The sequence below is a fragment of the Onychostruthus taczanowskii genome, unplaced genomic scaffold (genome assembly GCF_017590055.1).
Source record: "Onychostruthus taczanowskii isolate IOZ18803 unplaced genomic scaffold, ASM1759005v1 scaffold58, whole genome shotgun sequence".
Taxonomy (NCBI): domain Eukaryota; kingdom Metazoa; phylum Chordata; class Aves; order Passeriformes; family Passeridae; genus Onychostruthus; species Onychostruthus taczanowskii.
In genome coordinates, this window is record NW_024503457.1 from 7,657,982 (window position 1) to 7,675,037 (window position 17,056).

Consider the following 17,056-nt stretch of genomic DNA (forward strand, 5'->3'; position numbering starts at 1 on the left):
CCGCAGAAGATGTCGGCGCGGCGGCCGTGGCCGTGCTGGCTGCTGCCGGCGCTGCTGTGCGGCGCCGCGGGGGGGTACGTGGTGGTCAGCTCCGTGTCGTGGCCGCTGCCCGAGGCGGGGGCGGCGGCGGACGAGCTGCACAGCTCCTCCACCGAGGAGGCGCTGCCCGCGCTGCTGGAGGAAGCGGGCGGCCTCTGGAAGCAGAGCTACCCGGCCTCGGCGTACCGCGAGGATGCGGCGCTGGGCTCGGCGCCGGGGCCGCGGCGGCCGGGCCCGGGGGCCGCCCCCTCCAGGATGTTCTCCTACCGGCGGGAGGGCGGCGGGGCGCCGGGACGCGCCGGGACCGCCCGCTTCCTCGCCCAGCACAGCACCTGGGGCTTCGTGGCGACGCGGGCCGCCCGAGGAAAGGTACGGAGCCCGCGGCGCCCGCGCCTCGCCTTACCGGCGGACGAGCGGCGCAAACTCCCGAGGGGAAATCGTGCTCGGAGCGCAGGGAGGGAGGATGCACGCTAAAAACCGCACCAGAGAGACACCAAAAAGAGCAAAATCTCAAGGCCGGAAGGCAGAGCTGCATCGCAGGCTTTGGAAAGGGGCTGTTTCAGGAGGATGAGGAGGAGGAGGAGAGCCTGCTGGGCTACCACAAAATCTGCCCGTCCGTCCAGGTGTACCAGCTTAAAAGGCGATTTCTCTGTCAGGAACAATAAAATAGCTGGTCTGCTGTTGGGGTCATTCTTTTTTCCAGCTTTAAAGTATTTCCTTTTTTAAAGTGAAACGTTCGGATGAGACACAGCATCTAGTACCACTCAGACAAAAGAGGGAAAAAAGAGAAATAAGTAAATTAAAAAAAAAAAAACAAAAACATTCTTTCTGTTGAAAGTATTCACAGCTTAATTATCTTATGATTTTGAATTAAATTTAGAAGCACGTACGTCTGGCTGAGTTAGTGGGAGTTAATGTTATTGTGGAATACAAAGTAACAGACTGACAAAAAGATACTACTAAATGAATATGATTCGTAATAAAATTTGAAATTCGGGTGGTGGTGTTTGCTGCTTTGAATGCTGAACCATGCTGCCTGTGATCACAATTATTTTTGAGAATCCAGAATAACATTAACTTTGCATGACATTCTGACTATATTAGGCAACGGGAACATGCCCTGCAATATTACTGAGAGGGTTTTTCTTTAATTGCAACTCTTATAAATAAACAAGGATTTGAATTTTCTAAATTATGTAATATCATTAAAGCATTACTTCTAAGGAAAGCCAACAAAGGCCATTTATAGGCACTGTAAGCATTAAAACTTTAAAGGCGTATAAACATTAAAAATCTGAAAGCAGGCTACCCAGGCAACAACATCATCCAGGGTTTTCTTATTAACTATTCATATTTAATTTGATTTTGTTGTAAAAGATTTAATGTATTGACAGATAATTTTACTGATTGACATTTAATAGACCATGAGGAAAAAATATCTGAAGACATGAAAAGAAGGAGCAATTAATTGAATATCTGTCATTGCTATTTATAGTGGGATGAAAAGCATAGTAGGAGTATATGTCATTCTGAAGCACATTAATGAGTGTCACAACTGGGCAAGGACATTTTTGCATGCATTATAACCACTGTGTGTACACAGGGCAGTGTATGGCAGAAAATCTTTTTGAAAACTTGGCTCCTTCGTGTCCCTTCTCTGCCATGAGGGGAGATTTTACTTTGGCTGGCTTGGTAGTTGAGACACCCCCCCACATCAGGAGCTTGATGTTCCTGCCCAGGAAGCTGAGCTGATGTCCAGTCAAACACAATTCTAGTTCAAATGCTTTCTTGTTTTTGCAAACCAATGCAATCACATTGCAAGTCAAAAGCAAAAGAGGAGGCACTATTAGAGTAAAAAGCAGCCTGAATCAAGGCCAAATTAGGCCAAATTTTTTTGGCTTTAAGGAAAGGTATGAGCACTGGTTTAGAGTAAACATTTCCTGGCATCAATGGCAGCAAAAAAAGATACTCATGCACTTAAACATTTTTAATTTGGTAGTTCCTTTAAGCTTAGTGTAAGAGAAAATGTTCCTGATGGTGTCATGGACAGGACTAGAGAGAAGAAATAGAAGCGAGATCTGTTTTCATAGAAGCATGATAGTTCTAATTTAGAGGAGGTAGATGTGATTTAGAAGAAATGCTCTCTCATGATGGTAACAAAGTGGGAGCAATGGGGCTGACTGTCCTCTCTGCTAGAGCCCTCGAGGGAATCCCCCGCCTTGAAAAGGTCTATGTGCAAAGATGTAACCAGTTGCTTATTTGGATTTTGCAGATCCAAGGTATGCCCTATGGGAACTGTTTACTTCTCAGCGATGGTCCCATCAATAACAGCACTGGAGTCCCTTTCTTTTACGTGACACCAAAAGATAACACTGTGACGGATCTTCTGAAGAATCCCATGGCTTCTCTGACCCTTCCAGAGGCAGATGGAAATTTCTGCAGGTAACAGTTTCATTGCCTCTTACCACCTTCAGTGAGAACAGAGACCTCAGAGCAGAATTCTGGGTCCCCACCTTCAATGATTTGCATTTATTTTTGGCTCTCAGAATCAGCTACATTCTCCTTCCTATATTGATTTTTTGGTTGCTTGTTTGTTTTCCAGTAAATTCCCCTGGTAAAGCATAGTAGAGAAAAGCAGAGGTGTCACTGAAGTACATTGTAGTATCAACAGGTGGAGTGGCTTTCAGCTTGAACATTAACATACCTAAAGTTTAATATCTTATTGGACGTGCCTACATAAAATCTAGGTGTTCAAGATCCTGTAATAGTCTATAGTTATCTACCCAATAAAATCCATAGAGTTTTAGAGGCTATCCAATTCACATCTTTGCTCTGCTGAAAACTCTGGAGGCCTTGCTAAATGCCTTGACAGGGCTCCAGCTCTCTGGGGTCTGTAAGAGGATCTCAGGCTTTCAGTTCACAAGTTATATGCTCAGGCCTGTGACACTCCATCTGATTTCCTCCTCTTCAAGAGAATATGATGGAATGTGATATCTTTGCAATTTTTTTACAGCTTGTATATCACCAACAGTCGGTAAATGACCCTCCAAGTAGAAAAAATTCATGTCTGAGGTTTACCAATCTACATCCAATCCCCAGTGCTTCTCTGCAGAGACAGCAGTGAGTTGACTTCTTCTGAATCATGTCATAGAATCTTGGATGGCCCTTAAGGTTTTTTCCAACACAAACCATTCTGTGATTCTAAGTCCAACCCCCTGCCACAGACAGGGACACTTTCCACTATACCAGGTTGCACAAAGCTGCATCCAGCCGGCCTTGAGCACTTCCCAGTATGGAACATCCTCAGCTTCTCTGGACAACCTGTTCCAGGGTCTCATCACCCTCACAGCAAAGAATTTCTTCCTAGCATCTAAACAAAACTTGCTCTCTTTTAGTTCAAATCCATTATCCCTACATGCCCTTGTGAGAAGTCCCTCCCCAGCTTCCTTGCAGGCTCCCTTTAGGTACTGGAAGTTTGCTTATGAGGTCTCCCTGGAGCCTTCTCCAGGCTGAACAACCCCAGCTGCTCTGCCTGTCTTTGCTGGAGAGGTGCTCCAACCCTATGATCATCTTCATGTCCTCCTCTGGACTTGCTCCAACAGCTCCATTCCATTCTTTGCATATAATGAATAACTTCAGATCCCCAAAGCTTTACATGTGTAAAATGCATGTATGTAACCTCAAAGGTGATTCAATTTCCCCCTCCATTCTTGTCTCCTTGAAAAAGACATATCTCTACCGTATGTTTGTTTACAGTCAATCGTGTGGCACACTTGGCTGGGTCAGCCTTGTGTGAAGTGTTATTTACAAGGGCCTCTTTACGTGACGAGGTGCATGACACTGAAATTGTGTCAGACAGAACTCTGTTACCAAAGGAGGTCTTAGCTGATGTTCCAAGGAGAGAGAGAGAGAGAGGACTGGTAAGAACAGACTCCTTCAGAAAGAAATGGTATTAACAGTTTTTATTCCAACTTAAGGTCCTCTTTGGGGAAGGAGAGGTTTTATCTTAAGCCTAGATTTCCCCAGCTGAGGATTGCCTTGAGTATCATCCCAGCTCTCAAGCCTGCTAGCTGAGAAGAACCCTGGGAAAAGCAGGGAATGGCAAATATAAAACACCACTGTTACACTTATCTGTATTTGTCTTCAGAATATATTTTTTTCTAGGGAGTTATATGGTGGAAAAATGAAATGTTTCTTAGTCCGAAGCAGTACAGATAATTTCAGGCTGACATCCTGTTCACAAGGAATGGAAATCATGGCTTCCTCTTACAATGTCAGACACCTAACAGGAAACTTCTATCACCAACATTTGTTAAGATAATTCAGTCTTGAATGCTTGAGGAGGTCAGTGAAGTGCTGAAGTTAACACTGGAATGGTTCTGCTTATTGCTTAAATATTTTCATTAAATATTTTGGATTAATAATTTAGAAAATAAATATGTCCGTTCTTTCACTGCAGGCTTAATGGCATTTATTCCTGCTTTCTGAGCTTTTTCATTCAGTCTAATAGTAAACTTACCATCCAGACTAAGTGCTTAAAAATGTATTTTAAGTCCTATGTCCTACTACTCAATGCCCTATTTTCAGCGGCCCAAGACTCAGAGAAGCTTCCATTGATGATGTGGTAATGTTGAGCACTTCTGAAAACCACACACCCACTTAGGCACTTAAAGTGTGGCCTTTGATCTCTAACTTTAAACAGCTACTCTTGAAAGTCTTTGTCTCTTATGGCCTAGCAACATCACTGCCCTATTTACCTGTTTGGGAAGTGCCAATTCACAACAAAAGAGAAATGCTGCATGATTTACAGAAATATCAAATCCATATACACCACAAATCTTTGAGGATATTTATTCGATGTCTTTTTATTACACCACTATTAATTTTCAAATCCCTACTCTTTTAATCAGTATGACAGATGTTTGCTGCTGCTTGTTTTGCAGCCAGGGAAACCTGGATTCTGTCACCTGACTCTCCAGTCCCCTCTGCAGCCTGAGACTGTGCTCTCTGGTGAGAAGAGTTCTCTGGGCCAAGAAGCTAAACCTGGATTTCCAAAACAGCTTAGTCCAAACTAATTACCATTTGCCACATCCCTACTCTCCCTCCCCACCATCAGTCATGTGCTACCCTGCCCCCCTCACTTTTGGGCTTTGCCTCAGCCTGAGCTGAAACGCAAATGTGAAGAAAATGATCCTGACAGCAAGAATAAGTTTTTCTGTTGATCTTTCTTCTTTTCATCCTGTGGCCAGTACTGCTCCTGGCCTTGGAATACCACCCCCACCCTCCAGCTGACCATATGGTGGGCCTATTTTTGCTCAGTAACCCAGCGGAAACCTCTTGGGGTTTTTTTTTTTCTGGATGATATTTCTACTGTCTTAGTAACTTGAATCAGCTCCTCAAGAGCCAGAGAAGAGCAAAGGAGAGGGGAAAGGAAAAGAGAAGGTGGTGAAAAATAGAATATTCTCATTTTAGCAGGTAACCATACTCCAAATATTGAGCTTACTACTGAATTGAGTACACAGGTTCAGAGTTTGATCAGTGTTCCATACATTATTTATTTTGTTTTTACCTTCAGTTTCTTTTTCATTATTTCTGAAATTCTCATCTAGAACAGATGTTGGTTTGTATTAGAGCAAAGGACAAGCAATACAGACAATGAAAAGTTGTGTTTTTACTTGAGCTACAATTTTTGGTTTTGATGGTATGAAAATGTGAGCAAGCTTTGAGGCTGTCTCTCAGCAAGGAAGGGTATAAGCACTGGACTTCACCTTTCTTCTCTTTCCTTCCCCTATAAGCGGGGTCAGAAATTAATGTATGTTTTAAACTAGGAAACCATGAGCGATTTTTGCATTTAAAAGCAGCACCATCTGAAATTGCAGCCCAGCACACTCTGTGTGACACTGTGTGTCACACTCTGTGTGACACTGAAGAAAACAACAAGGTGTCAGGCCCTACTGCCAGTGCTTGGGATGGCCTGTTCCCAGGTTCAGTGTCCCCCTGGCCAGCTGAGACAGACAGGCTGTGCCATGCAAACAGCACACAGCATCCTCAGTGCAGAGCTTTATGTGATGGCTCAAGTTTGGTACAGCAAAAGTCTTCTTTACTAGCACTACATGGGAGGCAAGACCTTTCCCTCAGTGAGACCTCAGGTCCTGCTAGTATTAAAATGCTATCTGTGAGGTTTTCTTTGCAAAGGAAAGTGTCATTCTTGTCAAGACATCCTCTTCAAGTGCATCATTAATTGTTTTGGTTTCAAAATAATTATGTAAAATAGCTAAATGAGTAATATTCTGTGTGAGAAAGTTCATGTCCCTGTATGCCGGCAATGCATATGTAGCTTGTTTTCATGTGGAACTTCATTAGAATTCCATTATTAATCTACTCTGAGTTGCAAGAATCAAAATAAATGTGAAAGCTGATCGGTGCCTGTAGCCAATGCTCCTGGGAGTATTTGGCACTCTCCTGAAAAATGTTTCTGACCTATTGCATGCAAAAGAAATCTCTGGCCTTTAGAAAGAAAACATAGCTGACATTTCAATGTCTTCGTGTACCTAATGAGTTTCAAGTGACTTGTGTACACCAATTTGATATTAAATTTATTTAGTAGCAAATTTCATTTGTTTTGTTTCAGAACAGACTCAAGTTCCAAACCTTGACAATGAATGTTTTCCCTTTCAAGGATGTGAGGAATACAGACTGGCCTTTATGGTGTTCCAGCCTCAATATTTAATCAGCTGGAGAGAAAATTTGAAAACCCTAGACTAATAAGAAAAATAACATTTAATATTGAAAGAAAGCAAGCCGAGACACATCTGACTAGGCACTAATTGCAAGACATTTTAGTATTGCAGTTACAGTTTGGATTCCTCATCTCTGACCTAGAGATTACCATTTCCCAGAGGGAGATGGGCTGCCCCTCTCTGAGAAGGCTCTGATGGCCAGGATAGAGACAGCATTTGTTAGTAACTACACAGCATTTTATCTGAAGGCTGATAAATGGATAATAGAGGCAAGAAAAATTAAATGGTTCAGGGCTATAAATAGACTAAGCTGGTATGTCTGTGCCACTGACAAGCTGAAAAGATTGAGTTCCATTCCTGCAGCTTTCAGAGGGAGTAAGACCAAGCCCAACATGAAAGAATAGAGCAGCTATTGTTCTAAACACATTTCACAACACACAGGCTGCTCAGAGGATTCCTCTTTCCAAGTAAGCTCCTGAGTCTGCCTCATTACAGCTGCAGCCTGGAAAACAGGCAATTAATTTTAAATGTGTGTCACCTCCTTGACACCAGGTTCAGCACATTCACAGGGACACACTGCAGCTTTCTTAGAGAAGGAGCAGTTATGTGGCTGCCATGAACTGGCTTTCATACAAGGGGAAAGCAGCGAGCTTTGGAGTCAGTCCACCTTTGGTTTTTTCCTGCTATTAGCTGAGGATGGTGTTTCAAATCCACACTGCAGACCATGAGTGATTTTCATGAATTCAGATTCCCCTCCTGATTTATGATCTCCATCAGAGCCATTTTACCTACCATGCTCATCTGGTGCTTGAGGTAGCAGATTGGCATGATCAGGCAGATGTCTTCAGTGGGCATAAGCTGACTCTGTAGGTTTCCTAAATGCTGCATGGAAAATGTTGGCAGGAAGTGCTGAGCCACCAAGCCATGGGAAGAGAAGAGGAATTTTGTGGGTCTGGGTTCCTGCTGTGTGGTGGATTGGCAGCATGCACAAACATCCAGCTTCATTCCCTGGGCAATCCTGAGGGACAATAAGGCTGCCATGGGTGGAAGGCATAACCTTTGAGATGTCATATGGCCACTCAACGTATAACTACTGCTGGGTTTGTAGAGTCACTGTTGTTAATACGAGGATTAATGTGACAAAGAAATCTGGTACTGTACCTTCACACAATGAGAAATTACGCATGCAGAAGACAAAGACTGAATTCAGACATCCATCAATTCTTGAGATCCACCTCCTGATTCTGTGGCACAGACATATTTCTAGTTCTGGTATTTATATTGGCCCTTTTTAGTCATATGCAAATAATTATGTCAGTAGTTGTTCCTAAAAAATTTGTAGTTAAAAAAATCTGTATGTAAAAAAATTTTAAAATGAAGGTACCAAATTAGAAAGTCAAACATGAAACCTATTATCATCATGACCCAATGTGCACAATACAGCTCTAAATTACTATTTTTCCTGTATTCTTAAATAACCAACTTCCTAAAATTCCTTTTCAGTGTTTCTCTGACTCTGTTTACAAAAATAGTTGATGCTGTGATTCTTTTTTTTTTCTCCATGAATTGTCTATGGTTAAACTATATAAAAGCTTCCTGTCTGAAACACAGAGTTCAGCTGAAGAAATGCATTGTTATTGTCAACGGAGAGAGGCAAACAGACTGGCTTCATGTAACACATTGTAATTAAAACAGTTTACAAAGGATTATCTTCTAGAAAGAATGAAATTATTTAAAACACATTAACTATTATAAACATTAACATATGAAACACCTTAACATATTAAAACACATATACTAGGAGCACAGGCTCACTTAGATGAATAGAATAGTCACTACGCCAATACACTTTAGCTCCCTGACTTGACTTCAGATTCAGAAGACCTATTCCAAAAGCAAATATGTTCTAACTTTGCTGGCTCCCAAACAGGGCTGATAAAGAAATTCTTGTCAAAATCAGAGCAGGGCAGATCTGCCTAGCCATATCCGGTTGAAGGCCAGCAACAGCTTTTCAGATTATGAAATTGCTTTCAGTGGAGATTTTGTTTGACGTTCATGCCATGCAGATTAGCAGCACCAATACATTCTTTCTGCTTCAGAGACTCTGGTAGTTAGTGGTGAACAAATGAAATGAATGAGAAGAGTAACTTACTTTTCCAAATTAATCACATTTATGAATCAAAATTATATGCACTTTACAGTAATTCTCTAAGGACTGAGCATTCCCTCCCTTCCTTTCTGTAGATTTTTGGGGACAAAAATCCTATGATGCATTTTATGTAGTAAAAAATAACTCTGCCTTTTCACCTTGTGCCAGTTTGAGGCTATGTGAAGAGGAGCCCTGTGTAGGGTGTGACAGAGTCACCTACCTTGCATCCATGGGAGGTGACAGGGATGAGCTGTGTCAGCAGCCAATCCCCATCTCCTAATTACATGGGTTTTCATGACTGCTAACATTATAGGAGAGCTTAGATTGTGTGGAGGCAGTCATTGCCCTTATTCCACTCATGAGCTGTGTGCTTTAAAATAGAAAAAAAAAAATGTAGGGAAATTGTTCTCTGGACCTTTCTTCTTGGCTGTCTGTCTCTTCTTCTCTGCAATAGGAGAAAGCTCTTTCCTAACTTCTTTTCTCTTCAGCTCTGAAGAAGTAGAGGGACAAGAGCAGTGATTTCTCACACGGCAGTGAGAAATGTGTTCAGGGGACATATTGTGTATCCTCCCAGGGAGGGTGGTAGGTCTTGTTTCCTCAGGGAGTGGAGGAGAAGGATGTCAGCTCCTTTGTGGGAAAATGAGTCTGGGGAAGAAGAAAAAGAGAGGGATTCCTCTGTATAGACCCAGAGTGGAACAGTACTGAACCCTCCTGCCTTTCTCCTACCAGTTCCTTCTTGGGAGTACCTGGCTTTCCTTCCCAAGTGACTTCCAAACTCTTAATTTGCTTTTCCTGTTGATCTGTGGCAGATCAGTGTCACCTCACTAATGGATTGCAGAGGCTGAGAATGAAGATAATACTCAGGGATACTTTGGTCAGAAACCAGGAGACAGACCATCATCAGTCAAAGCACAGATCTCACCTGTGAAAGGGAATCCTAACCAAGTCCCAACATCATCATCACGTGTGCCAATATAACCACAGCAGCTTGAAGTATAGGTTCATAACACCTGGACTTGGATAGTTGCTGTGTAAAAACCTTCTAATTAAACTCCGAGAGATGGCTAGTGTAGTAAACAATTTAATGAGTAGGTGGCACTCTTTACTCTGAAGCACTCTTGAACCAGGACCCAGAAATTGCGGAAGCGTTACATAGTAAAATAAGTGGGACATGGTCATTAGCAGTGTGCTTTGCAGCATTGCATTTCTGTTGGGAAATACTTTTTACTTGGATGCAGGCCTTTCCTTAAGCTCAGTAAAGCTGGCACCTTTGTAGGTGATATCATCTCACACACTTGGAAGAAAACTGCCTGGACTGGGTCAAACTCTGCATACCTACTTTGCTCACTGTAAGCAGAGGAACAGGAACAATCAATTCTTCTGTCTTCACAGACCAGATGAATAATGAAGATGATATCTCTTAATACACTGTTGTCTTATAAAATGCATAAACTGAATCTTCTTCCATTTTAATCTGGCCTTCCTAATTTTCTGCAACAAAGCATATGCATTTGAAATAAGCATGAAAAAAAAAGAATGTGTTCCCTATTGCTTGGTTTTCTTTCACAGTTACCTGCTTTCTCTTCCCCTCAGTTCATGTTTTACTATGGCATTCATGAAGTCCTCTCCATGGAGACGGAGGGCTTGATTCTGGAAAAGACAAACCACCTGAGGCACCACTTTGGGTTTCCTCAACAGAGCATTATGTCTACCCCGACTCTGCCTCCCCCTCACACCCAGTCAGCAGCACACAAATGTTACATAAAGCCGCTCCTTGCATGTACTTGTTCTTGTGCCAGCAAAGATGAGAGGAACTCAGGGACTGAGAGCTGATACGTATTTATACAGAGGCAAGAAATGTCTAGTGAATGCATGACTAGACCTCTACAGATGCAAGTGAGGAATGTTTTAGTAAATATCCATTTATTATCTTTAGTAAAAATATGACATAAATCCCTGACTATATCACCTTGCTCCAAGGAAGCAAATCCTGCATTTGTATTAGTTGCACTGGCAATAACACTGAAAACTGAAGACCCATTCACAACATTTAGAAATGGTAGTTGTAAGTTTAGTGGGTTTTGATGGTTTAAGAAGTATAAAAGTAATCAAACATCATTAGGGAAATACTATGCCAAAAAAAAGCAGAAGCAGATCCACTTCAGAATATGAAGGGTTCCTTTGAAAAAGAAAATGCTAATGCTAACGTCAGATTAGAATACAAGGTTCCTAATCTGAAAAAAACCCCTATGATAACAGGCAGTCCTGAAAGCAAAACCAATAAAGTAGTAACAGTATGCTGAACTCAAATGTATCACTGCCCTGTTCAGCTCTTCCAAAACTTCACCTCACATAATCTCAACAAATAATTTGTTTGAGTCATTTCCCAGAAAAACAAACCGACCCTCTAGAATATTATTCCAATATGCAAAATTCAGTTTGAATAATTTTTACTGGGAAGATAGTATTATGTGTGTCAATCAGTGTAGCACCCTGCTTCATAAGAATGTACAAAAAACTGTAAACAGAAGAAGCCAGGGGAAAAAAAACAAAACATGAAAAAAACCTATTCAAGCTATGGATGCATAGTGTGTGGGCTTTGTTGTCAGCCAAAAATGTGGAGAGCAGCTTTTCATGTCAGTTGTGGAAGAGTCACATCAGACACTAGTCCTGTTAGGCAAAACTTTCTCAGCAAAGACAGGCAGGGTTCACTGCTTAACCACAGCTACATCAGCTCTATAGCCTACTCAAAATCAAATACTATGCTTTCAGAATAAACATGGACTTGCACAAAACCACCAAATAATTGTAATCTGAGAAGGTCAGAACAAAACTTCTCACTGCTCCTGATCACATCCAAAATCTATCACCTCGATCTGCTCTGTGAAACACAGACATCCTTTAATAACAATCTCTTTCAAAATCCTCTCTTAAAGTAATTAACCATATACTACTTAGGAGCTGTGTGCAAGAAAGACACTTGCAATTATTCTTGCTTTCCCTGGCTCTTCAATTGTTTTATGATACTGTTTGGCTGTGGAGGAAATTGTATCATATATTCAGATGCACAGTTGTTTTAAAGCAATTTTCTGAATTGAATTTCTGCACGCAGGAAGTCCCTTTCCTTCATCAGTATAAATGTTAAATATGTACTGAATATATAAACATATGCAGAGGGCTTTGGTTACAGTATTAAGATTTTATTGTTATAAAAGATAACAGTAGATCAGGAGATTGTTTCAAATGGACTTGAACACTTCACCATCCAGGGCCAACAGTTGCAAGAGTATGAATGTGCACTGCCCTGGCTGCTGGACACACAGACCCTCAGCTGACACCCTCTGCAGTGTGGGTGCATTCCCACTTCTTTCTCTTCAGCTGTGTTCACTGTATTTGCCTTAATTTATTTGTGTTTTGGTGGGTGAGCATCTCACTGGGCAGCCACACAACACCCAAAGCCTATGCAAAAGAAATCCCAGGAGCTACAGGTGTCCCTGGGGATGGAGCTGAGTTCCTTAGGGACAGTGCACTTTCAGACTACTGGAACCCAGACATGAAGTGACATCTTCAGTAGACAGTAGCAGTCAGTGCTGAGGATCTATGGTGTACCAAGGTGATCATGTAGATCATGCAGATCAAGTATAAGTACAAGTTTGTACTCTGCATACACACTGATAGAAACAAATCCATGTGCCTGGGCAGGGAATGCAGATTTTTGGGTACTCAGAACACTACTTTCATAACTTAAAAAGTTGTACTAGAGAAAATTATAATTTGATGTGGACAGAAAGTCAGAGCCTGCTCTTTGGCCTTGACCCTTCCTCCCATCAGTAAGCATGGGAGAGGGAAACAAATACAAGTGGAATTTGTCCAAAAGTTGTTAAAATGAACATCCCCTTCAACTGCTGCTCCAGACTGAGCAGGACACTGAAATAGTGTCCCTGAGATGATGTGACTGCAAATGGCACTTTGGAGGTCAAGCTGCAGACAGTGGCAAATGTTTACCGGACATAGTCAAGTATCAATCAGCCTCCTGTACTTCCTTACATATCTCTGTTTATGAGCCTCTTTAGAAAAGCAGCTATTTTATCTAGTGAGCTACACAGTCTCTCATAACCATCTGTGGAGAATCTGCAGGTGTTAAATTAGCTGCAGGAGGATGCCCATATGTTTCCTGCATACACTAGACCCACATTGAGAAATATAACCAAAAATTAAGCCATTGCAGATTGCACACAGTTAAGGCTAAAGGGCTCAAGCCAAGATCTTTAAGTAAAATTGTACATGAATGAGATGTAATTTACTGTGAGTAAAACACAGTGAAGAAGAAATACAGCTTTCATTTCCTAATGTAGTTTATTGGGCTGACATGGGAACATGGTTCCCTGAGACACTAAGCAGTCTCAAACTGCTAGCGACAGGACTTTGGGCTGCTCAGTATTTGCCAGGATCAAGCCTTTGCAGTCATTTCATACATTTGGTTTTTTGCAATTGGTAGATTTACTTATGATTTATGTCCTTGTATTGTATATGTCAAGAGTCAGCAATTGCCCTGCAGTTACTAATGGGAGTTATTTGTTATTACTATATACAAAGAGCCAAAAAGTAACAAGTACCTTCCCTGTCTTGGTCTGAAGGCAATTGGAGAACTTTTCTATTTGGTGTAAAATAGTTGAAAAATGGGTAAAAAAATGAACAAGGATTGATTTTCTAGGATAAGCACAATGAAAAGACCTTATGTTTTACATACAGATAGACATATTCATACTCTTTTCTGTAGGCATAGACACAGACTAACCATCTCACTACTTCTCAGAATCCTGAATATAGGCCTGTACATCTGTCTGGGAATACTGCCATTTTCACATTTTTTTTACAATCCAATATATACTAATCCAATTTTTGTGATCATAAATTAAGATTAAGCAACTATTTACAGCAGAGCTATATGTCAATCAAGTGTTCCTTCCAGACTTCACCCTCTACCAAACAGTATAGCTGGGAGTAGAGAAGACCCACAAGGCTTGACAAAGCTTTTTATATGTGAGCAGGAGTCCACACTTCTCCAAAAACCTTTAAAAAAGCAAGTAAGCTATTATTCATGAGCAATTTTCTCTGTGCACAGAAAAAACGTAATTGATCCAGAGGATCCAAGGTGCGCCAGGCTGACTCTCACGGGACAGATGGTCACGGTGCCTCCAGAGGAAGTAGAATTTGCCAAGCAAGCAATGTTTTCCAGGTCTGTATCTAACAGGCATGCAGTAGAGTGCAACCCACGGGTTTGAGACAAATACACAAATGTGGCTGTTTGGTACAGAAAATCTGAGAAATAACAAGCCTGACCTTTGCTTTGGGGCCATGAAGCATGCTGGCTTCTGTGTGGCTTGGAATGACAGACCTTGTAACTCTTGAGGAAATGAAATATGGAAATGCAGTTAGTTAGTGTTGGACTCTGGTAAAGCAAATGGTTTATAATCTAGGGATTATGAAGATATGTCACCTGGTTCCAAGGAGAAATTCCATAATTCCATGGTGTATTTGTTATCTTTAATGACTCTTCCCCACCTTATGACAGGTAGTGGACTCAGAGACAGAGCAGAGGTCTGCTGCCTTTGGGTTTACAAATATTTTCAGGGTGGAGCTTACAAGTTTAATTACATCTCCTCATGTCCCAGCTGCTTCAAAGCCATAGTACTGACTGAACAGTCTCCTTTGAACAAATGCAAGAACAACCCAGATGTGTAGCACACACACAGGGCGTGCTCCCATGCCCTTCAGTGGGTTTCCAGAATTACAGGCGTGAAAAGCCTAAACCTTAGCTGAGGCACACAACTCCCACATGGGCTGCCAGGGATTGTCTTCCAGGTTCACCTTGCCTGGTCAGTCAAATACTGCTGGGAAATGGGATCAGCTTGGATCTGAAACAGCCCAGAGATGGTATTCCTTCTGACCTACAGGATGGGACTCTGTCAGTGTGTGCCACCAATAGCAAAAATGGGACCATGAACACATGGAGCCATATTGACACACAAGCCTTCTTTACAGACTTCACAAGAATTAGATTTCCATGTGATCCAGAGTCCACCAGCACCTCAGCAGAGGATGCTCTGCTGTCAGGGTGCAAGAGTCAAAAAGATAAAGTGAGGGCTGCTGGGGCACATCTAGTGCCAGCAGGATCTGATGCCACTTACCAACCCCAGAATCATAGGTGCTCAAAGGGACAACTCAGAAAATGGTAGGAAACCAAATTTTCCCATTGAGAGGGACACCAAGAGGTTGCCAAACCAAGCACCTCTGCTGCAGGGTCCTGTGCAGGAGGAGAGAGCAGTGAGCCAACGCTGCCCAGACTTGCACCACTTCCCGCCCATGTTCCTGCGAACAGTGACTCCAACTGTGGTACCCACTCTGTGCATTGCTGCTGAGCTTCCCACAGCTATGCTCGCTGCAGCTTGGGGAGCAGACATCTGCACCCTGTCAGGGAGATTCTTTCTGACCTAGCTGTTAAGGAGATGAGAGAAATGAGACAAAAATACAGGATGAGAAGGCTGTCGGAGGTGACAGCTTGCAGAGACAATACTCTACCTGCTACCCAGTTTTATGAGCCCTCCCTCCGTACCACAAGGGCTACCAAAGATGTAGTATTTTCAGGTCACTGTTTCCTTTAAACAGATACAATCACAACCCTGACATACATTCAAAGAGTCTTCTCTAACTATTTTTCAGTTACTCAGAGACCAAACAACACCTTTAGAGATAGAGTTCTGCAGTGGGTGAAGGTGGTGATTGCTGGCTGCCTGTGTTGCAGTTCTCCCCAGACTGAGGTGATGAAGATCACAAACCTTACACCAAGGAAGGGCCAAAAAGATGAATGGTGGTGTTCTCATATCTCAGGTTTCACTCTGGCTGAGCACACCAGGCTGAAGAAAAAAGCAGACTATGCATATGCTTTGGCACATCTTCTAATATTTTTTTGCTTTTCTTTGTCCTTCCAGGCACCCAGTGGTAAGAAAGTGGCCTCGTAGCTATGAGTGGTTCTTCATGAAAATGAACATTGAACATATCTGGCTTCAGAGCTGGTATGGAGAAGTTTCTCCCATTGCAGTAGAAGAGTATTTAAAAGCAGTTCCAAATAAAGGATGATTGAATGGGCTTTGAGATAAAAATCTCCTGAGTTTCCTTTCCAAACACTTTTAAAATTTCGTGGTAGATGGTTTCTTTACAGTGATATTTTTCTCTTCTCCCAAAAGGCTTCAAAATAGCCCTGTCTCACATGAAGTTGAGTGAAAATAAATCAACACAGACTTTCAAATTATAAAGGAGAGGTGGATATTAGCCCTACCCTGCAATGTACAGACTTGTCATTTCAAGCAGGCAATGCATCATCTGAAATGCTGTTTTTAAAACGCTTTGTATCTGTTTGTTTTGACTTCTATTGCTGTGCACCCACAGGGAAACTACACTATGTGCTAAATATAATGTTCTGAATTGCAGAAAATGCAAATTGCCTACTCAGAACCCTCTATGCATTGTGGAGGTATTACTGCTGCTTGGTCTCCCTTGATTTGTAAATACTTTAAGAGAAACTTAATAGCTGCAAATTTAGGTATTTAAGTTTAGAAACAAATTATTTGCTAAAGCTGTCCTCATTTGCTAACTCCTCTGTTCTATGTGTGCTTTTCCCTAATTAGATAATTTGATGTTTCATTTGGAAATTGAGTAAAACTTCTCTCTTTAGCAGAAAAAATGCAATCAGTTCAAACAACACAGCTCCATATAACTTGTCTCTGACACAAAGCTGGTTAAACACATTAAAGGCCAAAATCAAATCAGCCCCACAAGGATTATCTCAATACAAGTATAAACATTCTCCTAAGAAGAATTTAAGTAAATGTTCTCAGCTAGCCTGCTCCTGTTGAGACAGGAAAAGTATTTTTAATAGCCTGTAGTCCCAATTTTTTTTGCCTCCCTGCTCCAGCCACTGCTTTATTTTTAACTGGCTTGTGCAACTGATTTTTGTAAACCCTCACTAACTCACTGAGGGGTGGAGCTTGTTCCTTAACTCTGTTTCCTCACCAAGATTTAAAGTGCTTGTTCATCCATTTATTTTTTAAAGAAGCCTAAAGATGGT

The 17,056-nt window shown here is 41.8% G+C and overlaps 1 protein-coding gene across 1 annotated transcript; it reads left to right on the forward strand.

Annotated features, from left to right (window-relative positions):
• The first annotated feature begins 9 nt into the window (after positions 1–9).
• CREG2 (cellular repressor of E1A stimulated genes 2) lies at positions 10–16,068 on the forward strand. The gene is made up of 4 exons (XM_041418165.1): positions 10–408; positions 2,312–2,481; positions 14,054–14,167; positions 15,921–16,068. The coding sequence occupies exons 1-4, from the start codon at positions 10–12 to the stop codon at positions 16,066–16,068; spliced, it is 831 nt and encodes a 276-aa protein (XP_041274099.1).
• Positions 16,069–17,056: the final 988 nt, after the last annotated feature.

Bases quoted from the DNA above. Each gene is read 5' to 3' on its own strand.
- CREG2 (XM_041418165.1), top strand. From the start codon at position 10: ATGTCGGCGCGGCGGCCGTGGCCGTGCTGGCTGCTGCCGGCGCTGCTG. The intron at 409-2,311 runs GTACGGAGCCCG...TGGATTTTGCAG, and splicing joins CGCGGGCCGCCCGAGGAAAG to ATCCAAGGTATGCCCTATGG. The intron at 14,168-15,920 runs GTCTGTATCTAA...TTGTCCTTCCAG, and splicing joins AAGCAAGCAATGTTTTCCAG to GCACCCAGTGGTAAGAAAGT.